The sequence below is a fragment of the Etheostoma spectabile genome, chromosome 2, assembly GCF_008692095.1.
Source record: "Etheostoma spectabile isolate EspeVRDwgs_2016 chromosome 2, UIUC_Espe_1.0, whole genome shotgun sequence".
NCBI classification, from domain to species: Eukaryota; Metazoa; Chordata; class Actinopteri; order Perciformes; family Percidae; genus Etheostoma; species Etheostoma spectabile.
In genome coordinates this window covers 1456005-1476473 of record NC_045734.1, presented here as the reverse complement: position 1 = coordinate 1476473, position 20469 = coordinate 1456005, and the positions used below count along the sequence as shown (strand labels likewise).

Genomic DNA, 20469 nt, shown 5'->3' with positions numbered 1-20469 from the left:
CCGTTTCATCAAAAGGGGGGTTGTTTTAAATTGCAATCCGAGAACTTCACGTTTCAAACCCCATTAAACTTCTAGCCCTATTCATTTTGAAAGTGGAAAACAACGAAGGATTCAAAATTGGGAAACCACGGTTAAGCAGGCCACATTTTAATATTTAAATGTATATTTATATACAAAATTAAGAGCAAATACAACGTCTGGTCTCACCACAAAAACTTGAGCCCACGATCCATCAATGACTCCCGGTGAATGCAGAGTTGAGTTGTCTGTCAATCTGCAGCAAAACAGGAAAAAATAATCTAGTCATTTCAAAACTATATTTCAAGAAACCTACATTGGTGTACACTCACTGGCAACTTTATTTTTGGTAACTGATACAACATTGTAAAATATCAAATATTAAGGATTTTGCCTTCTCAATGTGAACAGAGACTAACCAGTTCCATGTTCAAACACTGGGGACCGGCAAAGCAGCAGCTTGTGTCCCAAAAGAGTTGTTTTAGGGTATGTCAAGTAGTGGCAGGCCATCACTACGTGGTTATTAGGCTCCTACCATGCTTTTTCACAGAGCAGACCCTTAATGTGTTTTTTGAATTTCCCATCCGTCTGCTCATGGTCCCATTGCACGGTGTGTGTGTGGGGTGTGTGTGTGTGTGTGTGGGGGGGGGGGGGAGGGGGGGGGGGGGGGCGCCCTCGTCGTCGCGTCGTCGTCGTCGCTAACTAATGCGCTGATAACGTTAGCTAAGGCTGCTTTACGGCCAAATCTTACTAACGCTACGGTCCGGGGCAATTTACCACAATGTAACTGAACAGCAGTGGCAAACCAATACTAACAGAAAAGACAAATAAAACGCAAGTTAAATGTAAGATGAACGGCTCCCGCGCAAAAACTAGCTAGTAAATTTAAATAAAAACATGGTGATAAAATAGCGCGAGCAAAAAATCACGGTGCCTATTTAACGTTACGTAGTAACTCTCAGAAAATTTAAAATACATTGGGGTGAGCTTTATCAACAGTATTTAATTAGAAAAACCATATACTTTCCGACCGAATAGTGGCGTGGAGTACAGTACGACGAGCCTTTGATGTGACCGTTGCCGCTTTTTAGCAACAATGTAAAGCGCGCCAGACGAATCCGTGCGGTATCACGAGAATTACATCGCTTTTTTTATTGACTCACTTCATGCCAACATGATCTGAACAAATTCCGGACCCTCTTGCATATTATGTATTCTACATATAGAGTTACGTTTAACTTTAAAACAGAGTTAATTGTGTTAAATGCACCAAGACTTTACATAAATCCAAGAGTAGGCCAGTCTCCTTTTTTCAGGGTAGGTCTGTCGGGCAAGCCTCATACTCTGCTCGGCTGGCTAGTAGTCCTTACCTAGGTACTGTCAGGGCAAGCCCCCATACTCTGCTTTTGATGGCTAGTAGTCCTACCTAGGACTGCAGGGCAAGCCTCATACTCTGCTTTTGGCTGGCTTTGAAATCCTTACTAGGTACTGTCAGGGCACACCCTCATACTCTGCTACTGACTGGGTATAGTCTTAACCTAGAACTGTCGGGCACGCCCTCATACTCGCTTCTGACAGGTAGTAGTCCTTTCCTAGGACTGTCAGGGCAAGCCCTCATACTCTGCTTCTGACTGGCTAGTAGTCCTTTCTAGATACTGAGCATTTTGCGACACAAAGATGGAACACAAGTGAGATGTTGGGACTCTGTAGCTAAAACAGAGAGCTCAACACACAGGGTGAAAAGAGGAGCTGCAGCAATGTGCAGTACAAAAATATGGTGTTTTTTTAATTAACCCACATAAACCTATTCTGGTACAACCTGTAAATACTATCATGAACCCCAAAAATGAGCACAATATGAGCGCTTTAAAGTAGCTATATGTCAAAATGAAGTTATATAGTTAAATGTTAAATGATGCTCTGACAGAAAATCATTAATTTACTATAAGAGAATAAGTTACAGATGCATTGTTGCATTTCAAATGTTGCATCTGTAACTAAGTCTACATTGGATGTATCGTTAAACGAAGCAGGTAGACTTAATTAATTACAAAGTACAAATTAATTACAAGAGAAAGTGAAAATAAAGAGAGGGGAAGACATGTAGCAAAGTGGATTACGACCTGGGCCTAGTCTGGCTATCACCAGACTAAGCCGAGTTCAATAGATCTGAGATTGAGCGTTGGTCTGGGGAGTCTGCTCTGGATTTTCTCAGCACAAGAGGCAGGACCAATGGGCATATTTCAAAGGAGTCTGTACACAATTGGATAGTCCTTCAACCAATCAGACCAACGATCTGGGTGAAGTAGAAGCGACTGCTACCAGAAAAGTACTGAAGCTTTCAAAAGCTCAAAAAACGTTATTGGGTATAGCCCTCCAGCTGACAGTGGGTCTATTTGAACAGATCCGTTTCCTCCTCTGCCCCTGTCTGAAAGGTGGTGTTGAACTCAAGCCAGAAAGACTGCTCCGCTGCTGCAGTGCATTTCTCAACTCAATGCCTCTCCAGATGGCAGGTATTTTTAGTGCTTAGCTCCCATGTCCTGAGCTACGACAGCTCTGCCGCGCTCCATCGGGCTGCAGCGGGCCCGCCCCGCCTAGGGTACTTTTAATGGACTTTAATTTGAAGCACATGATCAGAACAATACAGACACTAGCACAATGGAGACAATAGGGCTCCTGTCCATGCATTTGGGTTTAGCAATTGCTAAGTACAGAAAAATGATTGCCTAAAGGCCCAGGTTGAAGCAAGAGGCTTTAGAATCGGTGAGACCCAGGGTTTAGAAACTTGTCGCCCTGGCTAAAATGAAAAGCATTGCTAACATTTTTCAATCAAATTCAATTTTATTTATAGTATCAAATCATAACAAAAGTTATTTCGAAACACTTTACAGATAGATCAAGTCTAGACCACACTCTATAATTTACAAAGACCCAACAGTTCCAGTAATTCCCCCGAGAGTGAGCATTAAGTGAGACAGTGTTGAAGAATTCTCCCTTTTAGGAAGAAACCTGGGACACACCGAGGCTCTTAATAGGCCGAGTCTGACGGTACCAGTTGGGGTTGGGATGAACAGTGGCAATAACAGTCACATCCATTTTTAATAAACTTCAGCAACAACAACCAATATGACAGACACAAGTAACTTGTTTTCCTCTCACTGTCATCTGACACTCAGTGGTGGAATGTAACTATGTACATTTACCTAACTACTGTGTATATATATATAAAATCAACACTTTTATTTGTTTTACTTTTTGTCAATGTTTTTGACTTTTCTTATGTTTTTGTCCTTTTTTTCAAGACTTTTGTTCCTTTTTTTCAATGTTTGTCACATTATGACAGTTTCAACATTACATAACTAACTTATTAACTTTAGTTTTACAGTTATTTTTGGAATTTATGGTCCATAAACCTCATTTATAGGAAATTATACCTAATGTTTGAGTTAGAAAAGTAGAATTTAGGAATTATTTTGACTAAAATGAAAGGAATGGATGTTGATGAAATATGTCAACTTTTACTCAGTAGTGTCAGATTTGTGTTGTTATCTAAAAGATTTTTAGTTCCATGTTCTAATTTTAAAATAATTTTAGTGTGAGAGAGAGAGAGAGTGAGAGAGAGAGCGAGAGAGAGAGAAAGAGAAGAGGGGTGCAGCTTGCCTGCCCGTCACTGCGTTCTTGCTCATACTGGACCAATTTTCAAAAATTATTTTGCTCATATCAGTCTACTAGACAGAAATGCTTGAGGAAATGGGGTCCAGGTTGAAAATAAATACAAAGTTGCCTTTTAAGGGTGATTATGGCAAAACAAACATCAGGTAGGTTTATAACTTTAAAGGTCCCATGACATAGTGCTCTTTGGATGCTTTTATATAGACCTTAGTGGTCCCCTAATCATGTATCTGAAGTATCTTTTATATAGACCTTAGTGGTCCCCTAATACTGTATCTGAAGTCTCTTTTATATAGACCTTAGTGGTCCCCTAATACTGTATCTAGAGTCTCCTTCCTAAAATTCAGCCTTGGTGCAGAATTCCAGCCACTAGAGCCAGTCCCACAATGACCTTTCCTTAGTATGTGCCATTTCGCAGTCTGTAGATTTTGAGGAGGGGGGGCGAGGTGGAGGCTGGAGGTGTGGCCTTGACCAACTCCCACTTTACTTTTTTGAAAGCCATGATGTCTCTCTCTCATGGGGGGGCTAAATTCTCTGGGCGGAGAAAGGAGAGGTAACCTTGCCCTTATGACCTCATAAGGGGCAAGATTCCAGATCGGTCCATCTGAGCTTTCATTTTCTCAAAGGCAGAGCAGGATACCCAGGGCTCGGTTTACACCTATCACCATTTCTAGCCACTGAGGGGCCACAGGTAGGCTGGTGGAATTAATGTTAAATAACCTCATGAAGGGACATTTTCATGCCAAGGGACCTTTAATAATTTTAACATTTTCCTTGTGAGTGGCAGTGTTACTTTTTGATTACTGTAATGTGGCTTCTGATTAGGGCTGCAACTAATAATTATTTTAATCTGCTGCCTGTTTTCCTGATTAAATTAATTTTTTGTCCATGATATGCCGGTGTAGTTGTCCAACCCATCAAGTTCTCACGTGAAACAAGAGCATTGGATGGAGTTTGGGCTAAAAAAATGACAGAGAGATGAATGAGTGTGTATTATCAAACTACTTACTTGCATGTGTTGTTTCTGTCAGGGATGAACCGAATCCAGATTTTTAGGATCGGCCAACTACCAAATTCACTTGTTAAGATTCTGCCAAATCCTACTCCCATCCTAAGTCTATTCACACAGTAAACACATTAATGAAGTCAACAACGTCCACATCAGTGGATTTTGCCATACCTGCAGTTGTTGCATTTTGGCTGCTATCTGTATATTCCTTCATGCACAACTCTTATTCTTTTGAATGTTTCATACGCAAATCTTGTAACAGCGGCAATGTTGTGTATTGTTTAGGGTCTTCGCCACCACGAGACAAATCGGCATTGCAAATTCATTACATTACATGTAGCTGGACTTGAATGACATTCTTTTGACTGAGAGTACTGATACCACTCCCAGGGTGCATCCCTGGTTTCTGTAGAGATACAGTGGCAAGCATACTCCTCATGGCCTCTTATTCAGAACAATCCAGACTGTTCATTTGCATAGTCCTTCCCTATACCTCCCTCCATAGGATCATCTGTCCTGCTGTGTACTCTGCAGGCTCCATAAATTGCGGGGTATAAAACCAGTCCTCCTCTTCCTTCCCATATGGAATATGCCAAGGCAATGCCAACAGAAGCTGTTTGATTTACCGCACTGTACATAGATGCATCAAGAATTTATAGGCGACTTAATTAGGAGTTATAAAAGTGACTTATGGCAATTGTGTGGGACACAGAGGCTTATAATGTGGCAGTTATCATTTCCACAACTCCCCAGTCTTGATTCTTTTTCTCAGAACTTTCGTGTATTGCTGGAGCTATTAGTGCTTTGATGTTAATGCACAAAGCTTCCTGGGTGGCAGAATGTTGCCGCTGCAATGCTGCAGAAGGAACCGTGCAAATGAAAAACAAGGCTGAAAAAACCTATGCTTTGCTTTCGGTTACTGCAGTGTGTCATGGAAAGGATTTACACACATTATCCAAACATCAGGGCAACAGCCAAAATGAAATAGGACCCATATTTCAAAGCAAAGAGAGACTGTAGAAAGAATTCTCTTTAGTTTATTCACCTTTTTCCTTTGAGTCAACTGTAAATGAGGCCAGATAGCTGCACCATCATATGGGATATTTTGGAGGGGATTCCTTTATGTCCTAACCAATTGCACCAAGCTACTTTTTAAGCGGTTCCACTGTTGCAGACTATGTTCCAATATCGTAAGGAAATCCTAACAAGCAAGAGTTGGGGCACACTACCGTTGTCTCAATCATGTGGTGTAAGGTGGTCATAAAACTCAAACCCCCGGGTCCTGCTGTCATTCATTTGCTTGTTCGGCAGAACAGAAAATCAAACTTTCCCTTAAAGTTACCAGCTCGCGGTAGCTAGTTAGCTTGGTTACAGTTTTCAAAACCATTCTAGTTGTAGTCCAGCAATTTGTGACCCTGCAAGATCCCCAGTCTTGACACATGATGACAGTCTTTGACGGTAGATGTGAGATGATTGTCTTTAGATGAGAGATGGTGTCTAACGTTTTTTTTGAAGAGTCTGTTCAGAGTCTTCTGGTATCTGGTAGACATAGGTTTCCGAGTGGCTGTGTTAGCAGTTAATACGAGGCGTTTACTTACTTGTTTTTCGGTTTAGAGTTTCAATTTCTTATCCTTTTACATGCTTGGGGAAATGTTTTAGGCAATTTGTGTTTGACTATTTTTATGGATGGAGCTATGTTTCTGACATGTGGACATTAATCCTGAAGTCTGGAATGGTAGGGGGTGGTTTGGGTTTTATTTCTCCAGACTTATTTCTTTTGAGATGTCCGCCTCAACATAACGTGCACAATTGTCAATGGAACTGCTTTACAAAAGAGAAAAAGTGTCAGTAGAAGTAGAAGTACGGAAAGAGAGTTCTATTGATTATCTACAGCAGAGTTCTGCAAAGGGGGGGGGGGGGGGGTTCGTCAGAGTCACTCTAGGGGGCTGCCAAGTTTTTGCTTGCAAATTTTGCTAATTCTTGAATTTTATTCAAAAATTAAAATGTCTTAAAACATTCATTAATATGAAAGACTGTGCATTTCACATGTATGTTTAATATTAAAACGATATGAGTATATATAAACACGATTAATATACAATACGGTATAAATAACGTATAAATATCCATCCATCAACCCAGTTTGATAAGCAGCTCAGCGTAACACTCTGTCTCTTTCAGCTAAGGGGCCCATGGCCTAAAAAACCTGGAAGACCCCTGATCTAGAGTAAGAGGAACATTGTTTTTCGAGGGAGATGTCACGGTTGAATTTTTGAAATATATTTTTTTAATAAAGTTTGCACACTTCTACACACATTCTATTCCTTTCCACTGTATTGAGGTGGAAGCAGAAATTTTAAAACTCGGACAGATAAAATCCATGGCTAAAAACACCCAAGGTTAAAGAGAAAATTAGCTTTTTTTGTCGTATGGAAGAATTTTCCTTTTAATTCAGTTAAACTCCATCATAACTTAAACTAAATTATATCACAAATCTGATACTTAAGCACTCCAGTTTAAAAAGTGACACTTCATTTTCCAGCCTCTAGCAAAAGCCATGTATGATTTTTTATTTAAAAGGGACAACACACGTTAATCAACATAAGTCCAACATACAAATTTGCCAGATTTAGATCTCATCTGCATTTCCTTGCAGGGTTTTTTCCCAGGAAAGCTCCAGGATTTTCACATACCCTCGAATGAAACGCAACAACATTATTTCCATCATATTTTGGATATATTTTGAATTGTTATCTGTGTTTTTCTTCTTCACATGGGCTAAATAAAGGTATTTTCACCGTAAATTGGTGCATAAAAGTGTTTTAGAATTAGAGCCGATATATATAATAATATTTGGTTATTTAAAAATCCAATATTCCAGTATATTGGCCGATATACAAAAAAACAAAACAGAAACGCATTACAAAGCATAAACAGATTTCCCTAACATTACTTTTTTGTAGTTATAAGTTCTCAGTAAAATAGTATAATAATAATGGGTTTTGTTGTCACAACAGAACAGAGGAACATCAAAACAGTTACAGTTCTGATGAATAAAATGTATAAAAATATAAATTTAAGATATGAAACGTAAAGTCCTTTGAACAAAAACAATAAAAAACAGAAATAATTGGTGTCGCCTACAGGGACGTTGTAGAGCGTCCTCTTGTGGACAGACTATGCAACACCATTACTAACAGGGTAGTTGTAGAGCGTCCTCTGGTGGACAGACTATGCAACACCATTACTAACAGGGACGTTGTAGAGCGTCCTCTGGTGGACAGACTATACAACACCATCACTAACAGGACGTTGTAAGCGTCCTCTGGTGGACAGACTATGCAACACCATCACTAACAGGGACGTTTGTAGAGCGTCCTCTGGTGGACAGAATGCAACCCATCACTAACAGGGACGTTGTAGAGCGTCCCTGGTGGAAGACTATGCAACACCATCACTAACAGGGACGTTGTAGAGCGTCTCTGGTGGACAGACTATGCAACACCATCACTAACAGGGACGTTGTAGAGGTCCCTGGTGGGAGACTATGCAAACCATCACTAACAGGGACGTTGTAGAGCGTCTCTGGTGGACAGACTATGCAACACCATCACTAACAGGGACGTTGTAGAGCGTCCCCTGGTGGAGAGACTATGCAAAACCATCACTAACAGGGACGTTGTAGAGCGTCCCTGGTGGACAGACTATGCAAAACCATCACTAACAGGGACGTTGTAGAGCGTCCCCTGGTGGAGAGACTATGCAAAACCATCACTAACAGGGATGTTGTAGAGCGTCCTCTGGTGGACAGACTATGCAAAGCCAACACAGTATTTGTTAAATATTCATTAATTAGAATAATTCAATTTGTCATTATAAATTAATCTAATGAATGAATATTTGAAAAATTATATTATTTTTTAACAAAATGGCCATTATAAATTCTTACACTGATACTTTGGGAAATGCCTAATATTGGCTGATAATATACTATATCGGTCAGGCTCTAATCCGATTAAATAGGAAAATAGGAAATTAAGTCTTTGATGCTCAAACTTTCTCATGCTCAAATGTCCATAAACATAAACATTGTTGTTTGTACTTTATTAAGTATTTATCTCCCATACACATTCAATCAGACAGTCTTCATACAATATTGTTTTCACAATAAAAGGAAAAAAAAATACATCCAAGTAAATCAAACCCATACAAAGAAGGAAAACTCTAACAACAAAATCCTCACAGACAAAGACTGTCAATAACAAAAAAGCACCTGTTGTAATGGAGTCCAATCAGTCATTTTCTCAAACACCTTTTTATTGTAATAGGCTTTTAAAATATAAGAGGAAGAGATCTCATACCTGGCTTCAGTTCTCTTTGCCATTGTTCAATCTAGCTATTGAGTATTCAAACGAAGCACATGTCTGTGAACTCAACAGAAAAGGTATTGGTTATTATTTGCTACCAGGACATTATACGTTTTTCTACCGATTTCTTTCTTACAGTGTAGACGCACAACAAAACACATTAGCATTAACACAGACAGAAGCACTAGTAACGGCAAAGACAAGCACAATGTCACACACACACACACACACGTGTTGTTTCCATTGCAGAATGGAAAAGACAGTGTGAGAGTGTGGATATAGAACATTGTTGGGACCAAGAGCGATCAGATCCACAGGTGGGAGTAGCATGGTGCCTCTGGTAATGGTTGCAAATCCTGCGGGAACAGGGCGTTTGCAGGGTCACAGAACAGTCCCGCATAGGCTTCCTGTCACTAATTGGTTGCCCAGGTCCAGCACATTTCATCATCTGCTGTGAGAATAATGGCCTGTCTCTCGGTCTCACTTTATCCCTCTCTTTTCCTCCAGGCCTTTTTCATAGCTCACAGTGCAAGTCAAGGAAAATCAGGAACTATTGTGCTCTTATACTATTATGTAAGAATAGTCCATTAGGTTCAGCCAGTGACAACTGGTAGATTTGGTAGATGGTGCAGTGGCTGTAGCTAGGGGTGTAATGATACATTTATTTGGATCAATTAATCGAATAATTCCATCGATGCAAAGTGAGACTATCGATAAATATTATTATCTTTAAGATTCAGCTTTATTTTGAGATTCCCACTTTGTAGTTTTACTTTTTGTAAAAATAATTGTTTGTTTTTGATTTAAAAGGGAACTACGTTTTTTTTCAACAAGGACCCCATTTTCCTTTCTTTTTGTGACTGATGGGAACAACAATCTTTGACATTGGTCCAATATTAAGCAAGATTGTTGCAGTCGGTGGTATAGAAACAAGCTACAGTGTAAGTTATTAGGGCAACTGTCCAGCTTGTATTTACCTCCATAAAAGGCTGTTTTTTTCCCCCACTACAGGCTCAGATTAATATTCTAAGTGTCTGACAAGATTATGGAAAGGATCCCTTCAGAGATAGACCTCTAAAACCTTTTTGAGACCTTTCTGTTCAACTAAAAACAACTATGAAGCTGCTAGCACTGAACCCACCAGACTCCATTTAAAAAACAGCACTTTTAGCGTGTATAGAGCCAAAAACATTTCACATGTAAATCAGTAAACTATGTGTTTATTTCAACCAAAACTAGAGTTGTGATGGTTGGAAAATTGGAAACCCAAAATGGCTTGTCATAGTATAATTTTGTTTCTGTTGACTTTGAATGAAGTGTATTTATCAATGCTAAAATGATTGATTATTTACATGGAGTCTGGTGGGTTTAGCAAATGCAATTTTGTTGATGTTTTTATGATTAAAAAACAAAGGATCTTACTCTTTAACAGAAAGGTAGACCTCTTGGCAAACCCTTTCCATAATGTTGTCAGACCCTTAGAATATTAATCCGAGTCTGTTAGCGGCAAAACGAGCACTTTTGTGAAGGTAAATACAAGCTGGACAATTGTAGCTTGTTTCTCCGCTGCTGACTGCAGCGATCTTGCTTAATACTGGACCAGTGTCAAAGATTGTTGTTATCATCAGTCACTTAGACACAAAAACATAGGAAAATAGGGTCCAGGTTGAAAAACGGTACAAAACGGTAGTTATCCTTTAAGTGTCTGGAAGAATAAAATTGTCAAATCATATTTTAGTTCTTGATAAAAATAGAACTGATTGTGTTAAATGGGCACATGATATTGATTGCAGACCCCTGAATTGAATTGTTTTTGTGTGATATCAGCAAATCTGTATCGTGGTCCAAAGAATCAATATAATATTGTATCATAATCAAACTTTTGATTTAATCCCCAAGTAGAGTGTGCTACTTGGCAGCAGGAAACTAGCAGCACGGCCAGAGAGGACATTGAAAACCCATGTCATTTTGTCCACCGGGAACTTCTTTTCTAATTAATTCCAATGACAGAATGCCGCTATAGCGCTGTCATATATCTTTTATTCTGATTCATATTTCATTTTGAGCAAAAGTGCACTTACACCAGGGTTTAAGTAGTTGAATGCCAACAGCAAATCCAGTACTGTATGTCAGGCCCTTTTATCTTTGACTAGACATTTTTTCTATTTATTTTTCTAACTTTCTATTTTTTTTCTGAGTTTGTTTTGTGTATTGCCCCATGGCGTCAATCCAAAGTGAAGACAAGGGAAAACCCAAGGCATGAATTAAAGGAATTTTTAAAACTAAATGTTAAGTGCTTTGGGTTTTTCCTTGATGCCTTAACCCGAGTATAATCGTAATTTTTTTTAAACTGCATGTGAACACACTGTTGGATTTATTCACGCCCTCTACCATAGAGTCTTTTGTAACACTAGTTCTAAGAAGCTCTCCAGTCCTTCAGTTCTTCATCAAACAAAAGTGTGTTGTAATGCCCGAAAATTGCAATTCAGTTCAAATTCTACATCCCTGCATAACTACTAAACTAAGAGCTTATTACGCCTATAAGCCCTCAACCTGAGATAAGGAAGCTGACTCATGTGGGGGAATGGCCTGTTCGACTCTGGGATGTTTTTGTTTTTGTACCTGAGCCTTGGCGTGTATTAGAGGCTGACATTTTTTCGGGAATCCCACGGGTCACGGGATTCCCGTGGGATTCCTGCAGGATGGGAGTCATATTTACTATAACTGAATGATAATACACGCCGTGTATTATCATTCAGTTATTCTACTGTCTTAGAAAGATTGCATTGAGCATGTAATGTACACAAAAAAAGTCTTCTGAGAGTTGTTTCTGTTTCACCTGATTTGAATGCAGCATTACACTGGGAACACAATGCAGAGCCTGATTGTGCGCCTGGCCTTTCACACCAGATGTGTATATCTACGCGCCGGTCACAAAGCAATCCTCCTCTCGGCTCTCTCCCGCTTCTCTCTGACTCTCTCTCTCTCCGATAGAAAGAGACAGGATGAGTGGGAAAAACTGGCAATCTCTCTCTCCGTATGTCTCACTGTGAGAAGTCAAGACGGACAAAATCACCATGAAATTTGGTGTTTTTTTTTTAAAATGTGCTTTATTTTTGTAAAGAATCCAGCTGCACTATAGATAGATAGATATTTATTAATCCCAATAAAATGGGAAATTATAGTGTTGCAGCAGCAACAGCACAGAATATAAATATAAATGAAATACTAGGATACAATATACATACATACAAACAATATACATGAAATAATAATAGGAAAAATATACAAGAACAATTAATTGAATATATACAATTTGATGTGGGCGCCGAAACAATAACAGCTATATGCTTACACCTCTGTTTTCACAGTGTCTTTAGACACAAATGTACATTTGTAGGGTGGGATTTTTGGAAAAAGCCGAGGGGGGGTGTTTTTTGATCATTCTCAACAAAATAAAACTTGCAAGAGTGAAATCCTCCTTCCAGTAACATGGATACGGAGCCACTTTGCCAGCCATGCTAAAACATTTTTTTTTATGGACTTCCATATTCAATGTGAAATAATCTCAACAGAAGTGGTGTCAACAGAAAACAGAGTGGCGTCAACAAAAAAAACAGGAATTTTAAGCCGGACTAGGTGTTTTGGTGTCTAATATTAACTGTCAGCGTTACTTTTACTTTACTTTTTCTGGCTAAACGCCACTACCATGGCCCCTGAAGGCACCGTCATCTGGCTGATCACGTTGCTTTTGGTCATTTCAGTCTTCTGTTTATGGCAGCTGAATAATGAACAATTTATATACTCTGTACATATACATATGTTCAAACCGATCACCTGAAGAGAGGAGGGAAAGGTTTATCATCCACCTTTTAGAGCAGCTGATTATGATATAGAGAGCCAACCGGGACAAGAATACAATGCGTGTTTGTGTAGAAAAAACGAAACATTAGGCTACATCAAGATAAAGTTCCAAAATAAAGGAAAAGTAGCAGATAACAAAACATCACATTGATAGTGTTACAAAGGCTCTCACAGGTTGTGACAATCTAGATGTCGGGGTGCCGGGACACGTGTTAGGGTGACACACTAACGGTCCTTTAAGTGCAAACAAAGGGCTACACTGTAATGCTAATGATGAGTTTGGGCTCTCCTACCTGCTAACATAAGACGCAGATCAGTGTGAACACACTGTCTGTTTCAACTGTTTCCACCATTTCAACAGAAACATACAGCAATATACTCTATTAACTTTGTCACCCGGGGAGAAATCCCCAGAGTCCCTAAACAAAATGTGCAGTTTTGTGAGTTGTCGACTTAGGACCATTTTTAAACTTCATGAAACACTGTCTATGACAACTTCTTAATTGGAAGTTTCTTTGGCAAATAAGTCTTTTCTTCTTTGTGTAAAAAGCATTGCGTCAGTTTGTCTTGGTGTGTTGCTGTACTGACGTGTCGGTTACTCCACGTCTAGATAAAGTCAGCTGCACAGGTGAGGGCAGTGTTTTCATTCACACGTTTTTTTATGCAAATTAAGTAATATGAAATGAAAAATGCCTTATGGAAACAGTAACATTTTATTGAATATCTTGAATATTGATACAAAGTTTGTACATTCGAAAAATAAAAATACTGAATCATAGACCACAGTCTATAATTTACAAAGACCCAACAGTTACAGTAATTCCCATAATAGCAAGCATTAAGGGGCGAGGAAAAACTCTTTTGGGGAGAAACCTTGGACAGACCCAGGCTCTTGAGCGGTTGGGGGTGTGATGAACAGTGGCAATTACAGTCGCAATAAATATGCAGGGGGTAGCAGGGTGCAGCAGGACATAGCCGGACATTAAAGGGCGTAGTAGGGCACTGCACGGCGTAGCAATAGCTAAATGCAATAACAAAACAATAATAATTTGCAATTTCTATAAAATAGAAAAATAAGTCCTGAGTGAAAAAGTAAGACCTTATTTAGAGACAAAAGGAGACAAAAAAAAGAAAGAAAAAACCTAACTGCAGTGATAATAGTAAGAAAAGTAAGAAAAGTTTTGCTAATGCGGTTTTAAAAGGAGCTAATAAAAAGGCAATAACTAAAGGAAAAACACATATTAATAATAACAATAACAATAAAACGAATGCTAATGATAATGGCATTAGTCAACAGTAGTACTATGAGTAACAAAAAATAAACACAATTTAGTAAGAAGAAAAAATAGAAATAATAGTGAAAATAACATAATAATAAGTTACTTGAGTGTAGATGAGTGGTGTGCATGTTATTGATGAAGTAATGCATGTTTTTTATAGCTCATAGTTGAAGATCATTTCCTCCATTGTTATGTGTTCTATAAAGAGGTCTATATCCATCTTGAGATGTTTAGTTGTGTTCTGCTTTCCCAGTTTGAAAGGACGGTCTTGTTGGCGACAGTTAGAGCGATGAGTACTGTTTTAATATTGTGGTTGGGCGGTGTGATTGATGATAGCTCGCCTAACAAGCAGAGTGATAGGGAAAGTGGGATGCTGCAGTTCAGGGTGAGGGACAATGGTTCTTTTCCAAAATTGTAGTACGGGTCAGTAGTGCCAGATTGCATGGATGTAATTGTCTCGTGTTAAAGGGGCAGAGTGAGCTATTACTTGAATCTGAGAGGCCCATTTGGGGCATTCTTTTGAGGGATTTGTGTTTTAGTTGGCCTTGTACTGTTTGAGTTGGAAGCTGGGTTGATGTGTCACAGAGAATGTGTTTGTGCAGATTTTGGTGCAGGAGTTGTTGTAAAGGGACATGGATAAATCTTTCTCTTGTTTTGCAGTAGGAAGAGATATTGAGGTTGAGGAACATTTTATGGTAAGCCAATCAGAGGTAGAGTTGGGCGGGTGTTCGAAAGCACGCATAGTCGGACACACAACGAACAACACAAGCTAGTCAGTCAACGAGAGACAGATATGCCGAGCCCAAATGAGGGGCAATAGATATCAAAAGTTCCAAACATCTGTTGTGTTATTTGTATGGATCCACTATATGAACATAACATCTCCAGTCATGGCATTTGCTAGTGAAGGCTAGTCTCACTTCTTCCCCAAATACAACATTAAAATAGTTTAGATTTGTGTACATTGTTTCTGTTAATCATGTATTATATTAAGTGTATTCAATATGTCCTTATGATATTCATAAATAATTGAATATGCACATGTGTTTTAGTTTCCGTTAAAGAGTGTTGGGGGGGGGGGTCACATTTGAGCATTAAAAAAACGCAATAGTTACTTTCTGACGTAACTAGTTACTTTTATACTAATTTAGTTACTTTTTGGAAGAAGTAACTAGTAACTGTAACTAATTACATTTTGAAAATAACTTGCCCAATACTGCTGAAAATATTGTTGTCCACTGTTTAAAAGGAATAAAAGTACAGAAAATGACTTCATATCTAATAGTCCTTTGATATCAGGTCCAGGAATTATGGACCGGGATACATGATATGAACTATGTTGGATTGTAGAGACCCAGGTTCCATTCAGCCCAAGATTAATGGTTGTGGGAGATAGGTCAATCCTAAACTCATAATGATAGACAGACAGATTTTTTTTTTAGAGGATGGAAGAAAGAAGGTGTGCTGTTAATCCAGGAGTGGGCTTGTGAGATGGCTGGGTTGGCGACGTTTGGAAAAATAACATAAATGGTTTACCAGATTGGATGTCTATAGTAGAAAATGGTACATGAACTTTCTGGAAGGCGCCTTAGGCACGTTAAAGATCGGTTTTACCGACGTTCTCTGGTTTAGTAATGAGGTCGTATTCCTGCCACCGCTAGGTGGGTGAATTTGAGTCATTGAGGAAAGGTCATTTGTTTTAGGTTGTTTTGGCTATTACTTAGAAGATTGTGGTTTGGAAAAATCTTCCTCTGCAGCGCTGTGGAGGAAGGTCTGGCAAAGCGAGACTAGGGGTTACATGACCTCAGTCACTTGTCCGGCCACCAATGCATTGGATTTATGCCTTGTTATCAAGTGTAGCATGACTCATACCTCCTATGTTGGGCTCCGTGCTGTATTCCAGTGATCCAATGCTGGACAGCCTGGAACGTTAGCATTAGCACATAGCTACTGCATGTCTTTACACCAGCTGACTGGTCTTTAAGCGTAGCAGAAATCCAAACAGCTACAGGCAGCTCTCCTCGTCCTCTTACGCCATCTCCCCACGTCCCAAACGCTCTGTGGCTTTCAAATGAATTTCAATTAAGCTGAGTTTCTGACAAAATTTGCCAGTGACAGTGCTACAGATTTACGTCGTCAGTGACAAAACCACATAATGGTTGACTTCAAGCTTAAAAAAAAGGTCATTCTGGCGTAGGACAGTCTACCAGTGACGATTCTGTGCAGCCCCTGGTTTCTATTAGGTCTTGTTTTACCCTGAAAAATAAAATGGGAAAGATGGTATGCCAAGAATGTCTAAAAAGAAAAAGAACTCAGCAGGGATGCCATCTGGGCCCGTTGCTTTATTGAGTGCTTTGTGAAATTTGTCTGGTGTAAATGGTTTCTCTGGGTCTTGGTCTTCTATTAATGTAGGCAGGCTTTCAGTAATGTATTTATATCATTGAGGTTTGGTTCGTTGTTTGATGTCCATATACTTTGTTTTTTGTCTTCTTGTGAGATAAGTGTCTTTCCCACTGACTTTTTTTTTCTAGCTGAGATGATATTTTATTTTTGTTGAAATTGATTTTTGAGAAATTCCTATGATGTATTATTATATTCAAAATGCTTTTAGTTGCTGGCTATAATAACAATGTCTTTTTTTATGTCAGACAGTTCTAATTTATATTTACAATAAAAGTCTTTTCTTACTCTTTTTTAGTTCTAGATTGATATGTATCAGCTTTCTCTGTTCTCTTCTTCTTGTAAAATGAGTAGAAAGATCATTTACCCCTGTAAGACTGTTTTTGCAGTTTCCCAGATTAATGTTGGTGAGCTGACTGGAGACACGTTGTTGAATAACACATCTCTTGGAGTCTTAATGGCACAGAATAGAAGGTATAATCATCAACTAAAGGCATGACTGTCAGCGTTCCTCTTGCTCGCTCCCTACATTTGAGCAATAACCTATATTTTATTTTAGCTAATGCATAAAACCACAATCTGTATCAGTGCTTTACAAAAAGCTTCAGCATAATATTTTCCTAACCTTATGATATGATAATAAGAAATGCTTCACTAAAAGTATGCTTTGTGTGTGAAGCATACCATATCACACACATCAACTATGATAAAAACAGCTGAGGTCAGGGCAATATATATATATATATATATATATATATAGACATACACACACTGTATATTATGGGGTATTTTAGGCAGCATATTATGACATTATGGGGCAGCATATTATGGGGAATTTTAGGCAGGTCTAGAAGCAAGGACATTGTGGTAATGGTCGGTGCCTTAACCCAAGCTAAATCAACTGCTGAAGAAGAGGTTTTTTTTGGTTGGAGAATAACGTCACAGTCTAATAGTGTGTCTCAATTTCAGTGCAATTACATGTACAGTGTGCAAACTTGTGTTAAGCATAAACTTCAATAGGGTAGTGTTGTCTCAAATCGCACAGGGCTGCACTAAGTACTCAAAGTAGCAAGTGTAAAACACAGCATAAGACTACATTTAAATCAGTAATTGGTTATTTGTCCCTTTTTCCTTTATTCACATATTTTGACTGCTAAGTCTTTCTTTAAATTCAGTTTTTATTTGTTTTTGTTCTGGAAAAAGGTTGTCAGTGACTATCTTTGATAGTTTCCATTAAAGAAAAACGCTGGTCTTGGTGTTAACCCTACACTAGTCTCCCTTTGCCAGACCATCCACATGCTGGAGGGTCTGGTTACTCCACACAGCATTCTGGGATGGGAGAAGAACGTGCTCTGGGTTATTGGTATATCTTTAAACCAATCAGAATAGTCTTGGGCGACGTTAAAATAGTTTTGTGAGAGAAAACTCAGATTGGACAGTCTAGCTAGCTGTCTGGATTTACCCTACAGAGATTTGAGGACCAGGTAACCATAGTCCTCATAACCGGAGGTTAGAACGCCAACACAAAGACAGACGAAGGAAATAAACATTGGTAAAAATATACGCATCCGGCGGAATCTCCGGCGGCAAATGAGCAAACCCGGAAGTCGAACATCATGGATATAGACTAACCCCATATAAATCTGGCTCGGACTTTACAAACTACTAAAAAAGTCCACTGATTGCATTTCACTGCACCTTTAGCTGAATGTCCAGCATTACCTGCAACATGATGCACGAGTCAGTTCAACCCAAATATTTTTTAAACCTACCATCAGCATGAATAAATGAATTTAACCAGCGTCCCGTCCCCTCCCCTCCCGGCTCCCTCGGCTGTCACCATCGGTGGCGTGGCAGCCTTTTGATTTATCGAAGTGAGTGGGAAACTATGAAGCTTACTTTGTGACAGCCCAGAAGCTTTAAAATATAAGATGTCATTGAACTGATGAATGGAGAGAGAAGAGGATGAGCTTGCCTGCTGGCGTCATATGTCACTGTCCAAAGTGATGAGGGACTCTGCCCGCCGCCCTGTTCTACCGACCCGAAGGCTCCGGTGGGGAAGCTTTCAATAAAGTGGCTGGAAGAATCAGAAATTACATATTGTGTATGTGTACTGCATATTAGACTTTGTTAAACGTATTTTGTGTGTTATATTACTTAATCAGAACCAGATTATTGCAACTACCTGCCTATGAACGTTGCTGTAGCCTGCATGTTGGGAGAAAACTGGAAAACTGTCATTTCTAAATGAAAAAAAACACACCTGCTGACATAGATAGACTTTCCCTTGCGAAGCTGACAAATACATTTGAGTAATGTGTATCCTTTTATCTGAGTAAGTGTCAGATTTGCTGTGATAAGAGGCAACAAGTAGGAACATTAGCATAGAGCTCAACAGCAACTCACTGTGCTGCGTGGGAACAACAATGGGGAACTGTGACTACGACATCAATCAATACAGTGTTAGGAAATGCACCCCGGTTATTAATTGTTTGCCCGAGCACCAGAAAATGCAATTAATACACTGAAATTGGGCCACTAGCTACATACTGTACACCTTCACGCCAGCTGAGCTATATATCATTCCTTGCATTCATGCAGTGGTGGAAGAAGTATTCATGTGCAATAACGCCGCTTAACATTTGTGCTGCTACTATTTATACATTATTACTGTTCACCATTACAACTCCTTCTAAAATAGTTAAATTCCTTAACTATGTAAATACCGTGCATATCAACTTCCTTATATTTCTTTATTTATATTTCTACTCTGATATTAATTTACTTTGTGCAACTGTAAAATAGAATTTCCCTGTGGGGATCAATAAAGTATTTCTGATTCTGATTCTGATTCATATCCTTAAATTACTTTAGTAAAGTACTCATACCAGACTGTAAACATACTCTGTTACAAATAGTGGCGGTAATTAGTGGTCCCCCGCACTCATTTTATAACCAGAGGGGATGTAACTAGTAACTAAACCTGTCAGATGAATGTAGTTGAGTAAAAAGTAAAATGTTTCTCGCTGAATTGTAGCGGAGTAGAAGTAGAAAATGGCACGAAAAGAAAAAGACTCAAGTGAAGTACAACACATTTTTACATTAGTACAGTAATGGAGTAAATGTAGTAAGTTACATCCCACCACTAATTCTGCATGGCCTTGGTTTTGATTGGTGGCTGAGGAGGCAGTTTTATGTTACGGCACGCTAAAACCTACCCGAATCACACCAAATTATTTGATGATCAAGCTAAAAGTGGTCACATTAATGTCACATCTATTTCAGTTTTAATGCATCCTTGCCATTATGTGCTTTGTCTGTTTATAGCTCTAATTTGTAATGGGAGAAAGAGGAATAAAATCGCCTGTACATGTGACAATATGTTAGCTTAAATGGCCAGTTGGTAATGATAATAGCGCCTCATCGCTCTGTCGGCCTATCTCCCCGATAATGCTTTATAGCCCCAGAATAAACTCCACTCTGGGATTATCCAGCCATGTCTCAAACTTGCTTGTCACTGTTAAGGCTTTTAAATCAGCCTGACTAATTAGAAGCTGGACCGATGTAGAAACATGCATTCATCTTGCTAACAAGACCGACTCTCTCCCCCACAGTTGTACAGTTCATTGGACTTTGGAAGAAAATGGCAGCTCATCCACGAACGCGTCACGCCAAACAGATTCTACTGGTGAGTCAACCCTTTTTTTCCCTATTCGCCTTTTCTCTTTGGACTCTGCTCCTCTTCTTCGAAGTTTCCTTTACTTAGAAATGCAGAAACTGTTGCGTGCTCGTGTTCTGCGCGACTGAGCGAGTGATATTGACGGCGTAGAACAAGGTGTGTGACGGAGTGGTGTTGCTG

The 20469-nt window shown here is 39.2% G+C and overlaps 1 protein-coding gene across 1 annotated transcript in view; it reads left to right on the top strand.

The window, feature by feature from the left end:
• The window catches only part of LOC116694632 (VPS10 domain-containing receptor SorCS3-like), a 314801-nt gene that overhangs the window by 205186 nt on the left and 89146 nt on the right, over positions 1-20469 (top strand). The window contains 1 exon segment of the mRNA XM_032524420.1: positions 20225-20298. Within this exon segment, the coding sequence (XP_032380311.1) occupies positions 20225-20298 (74 nt within the window).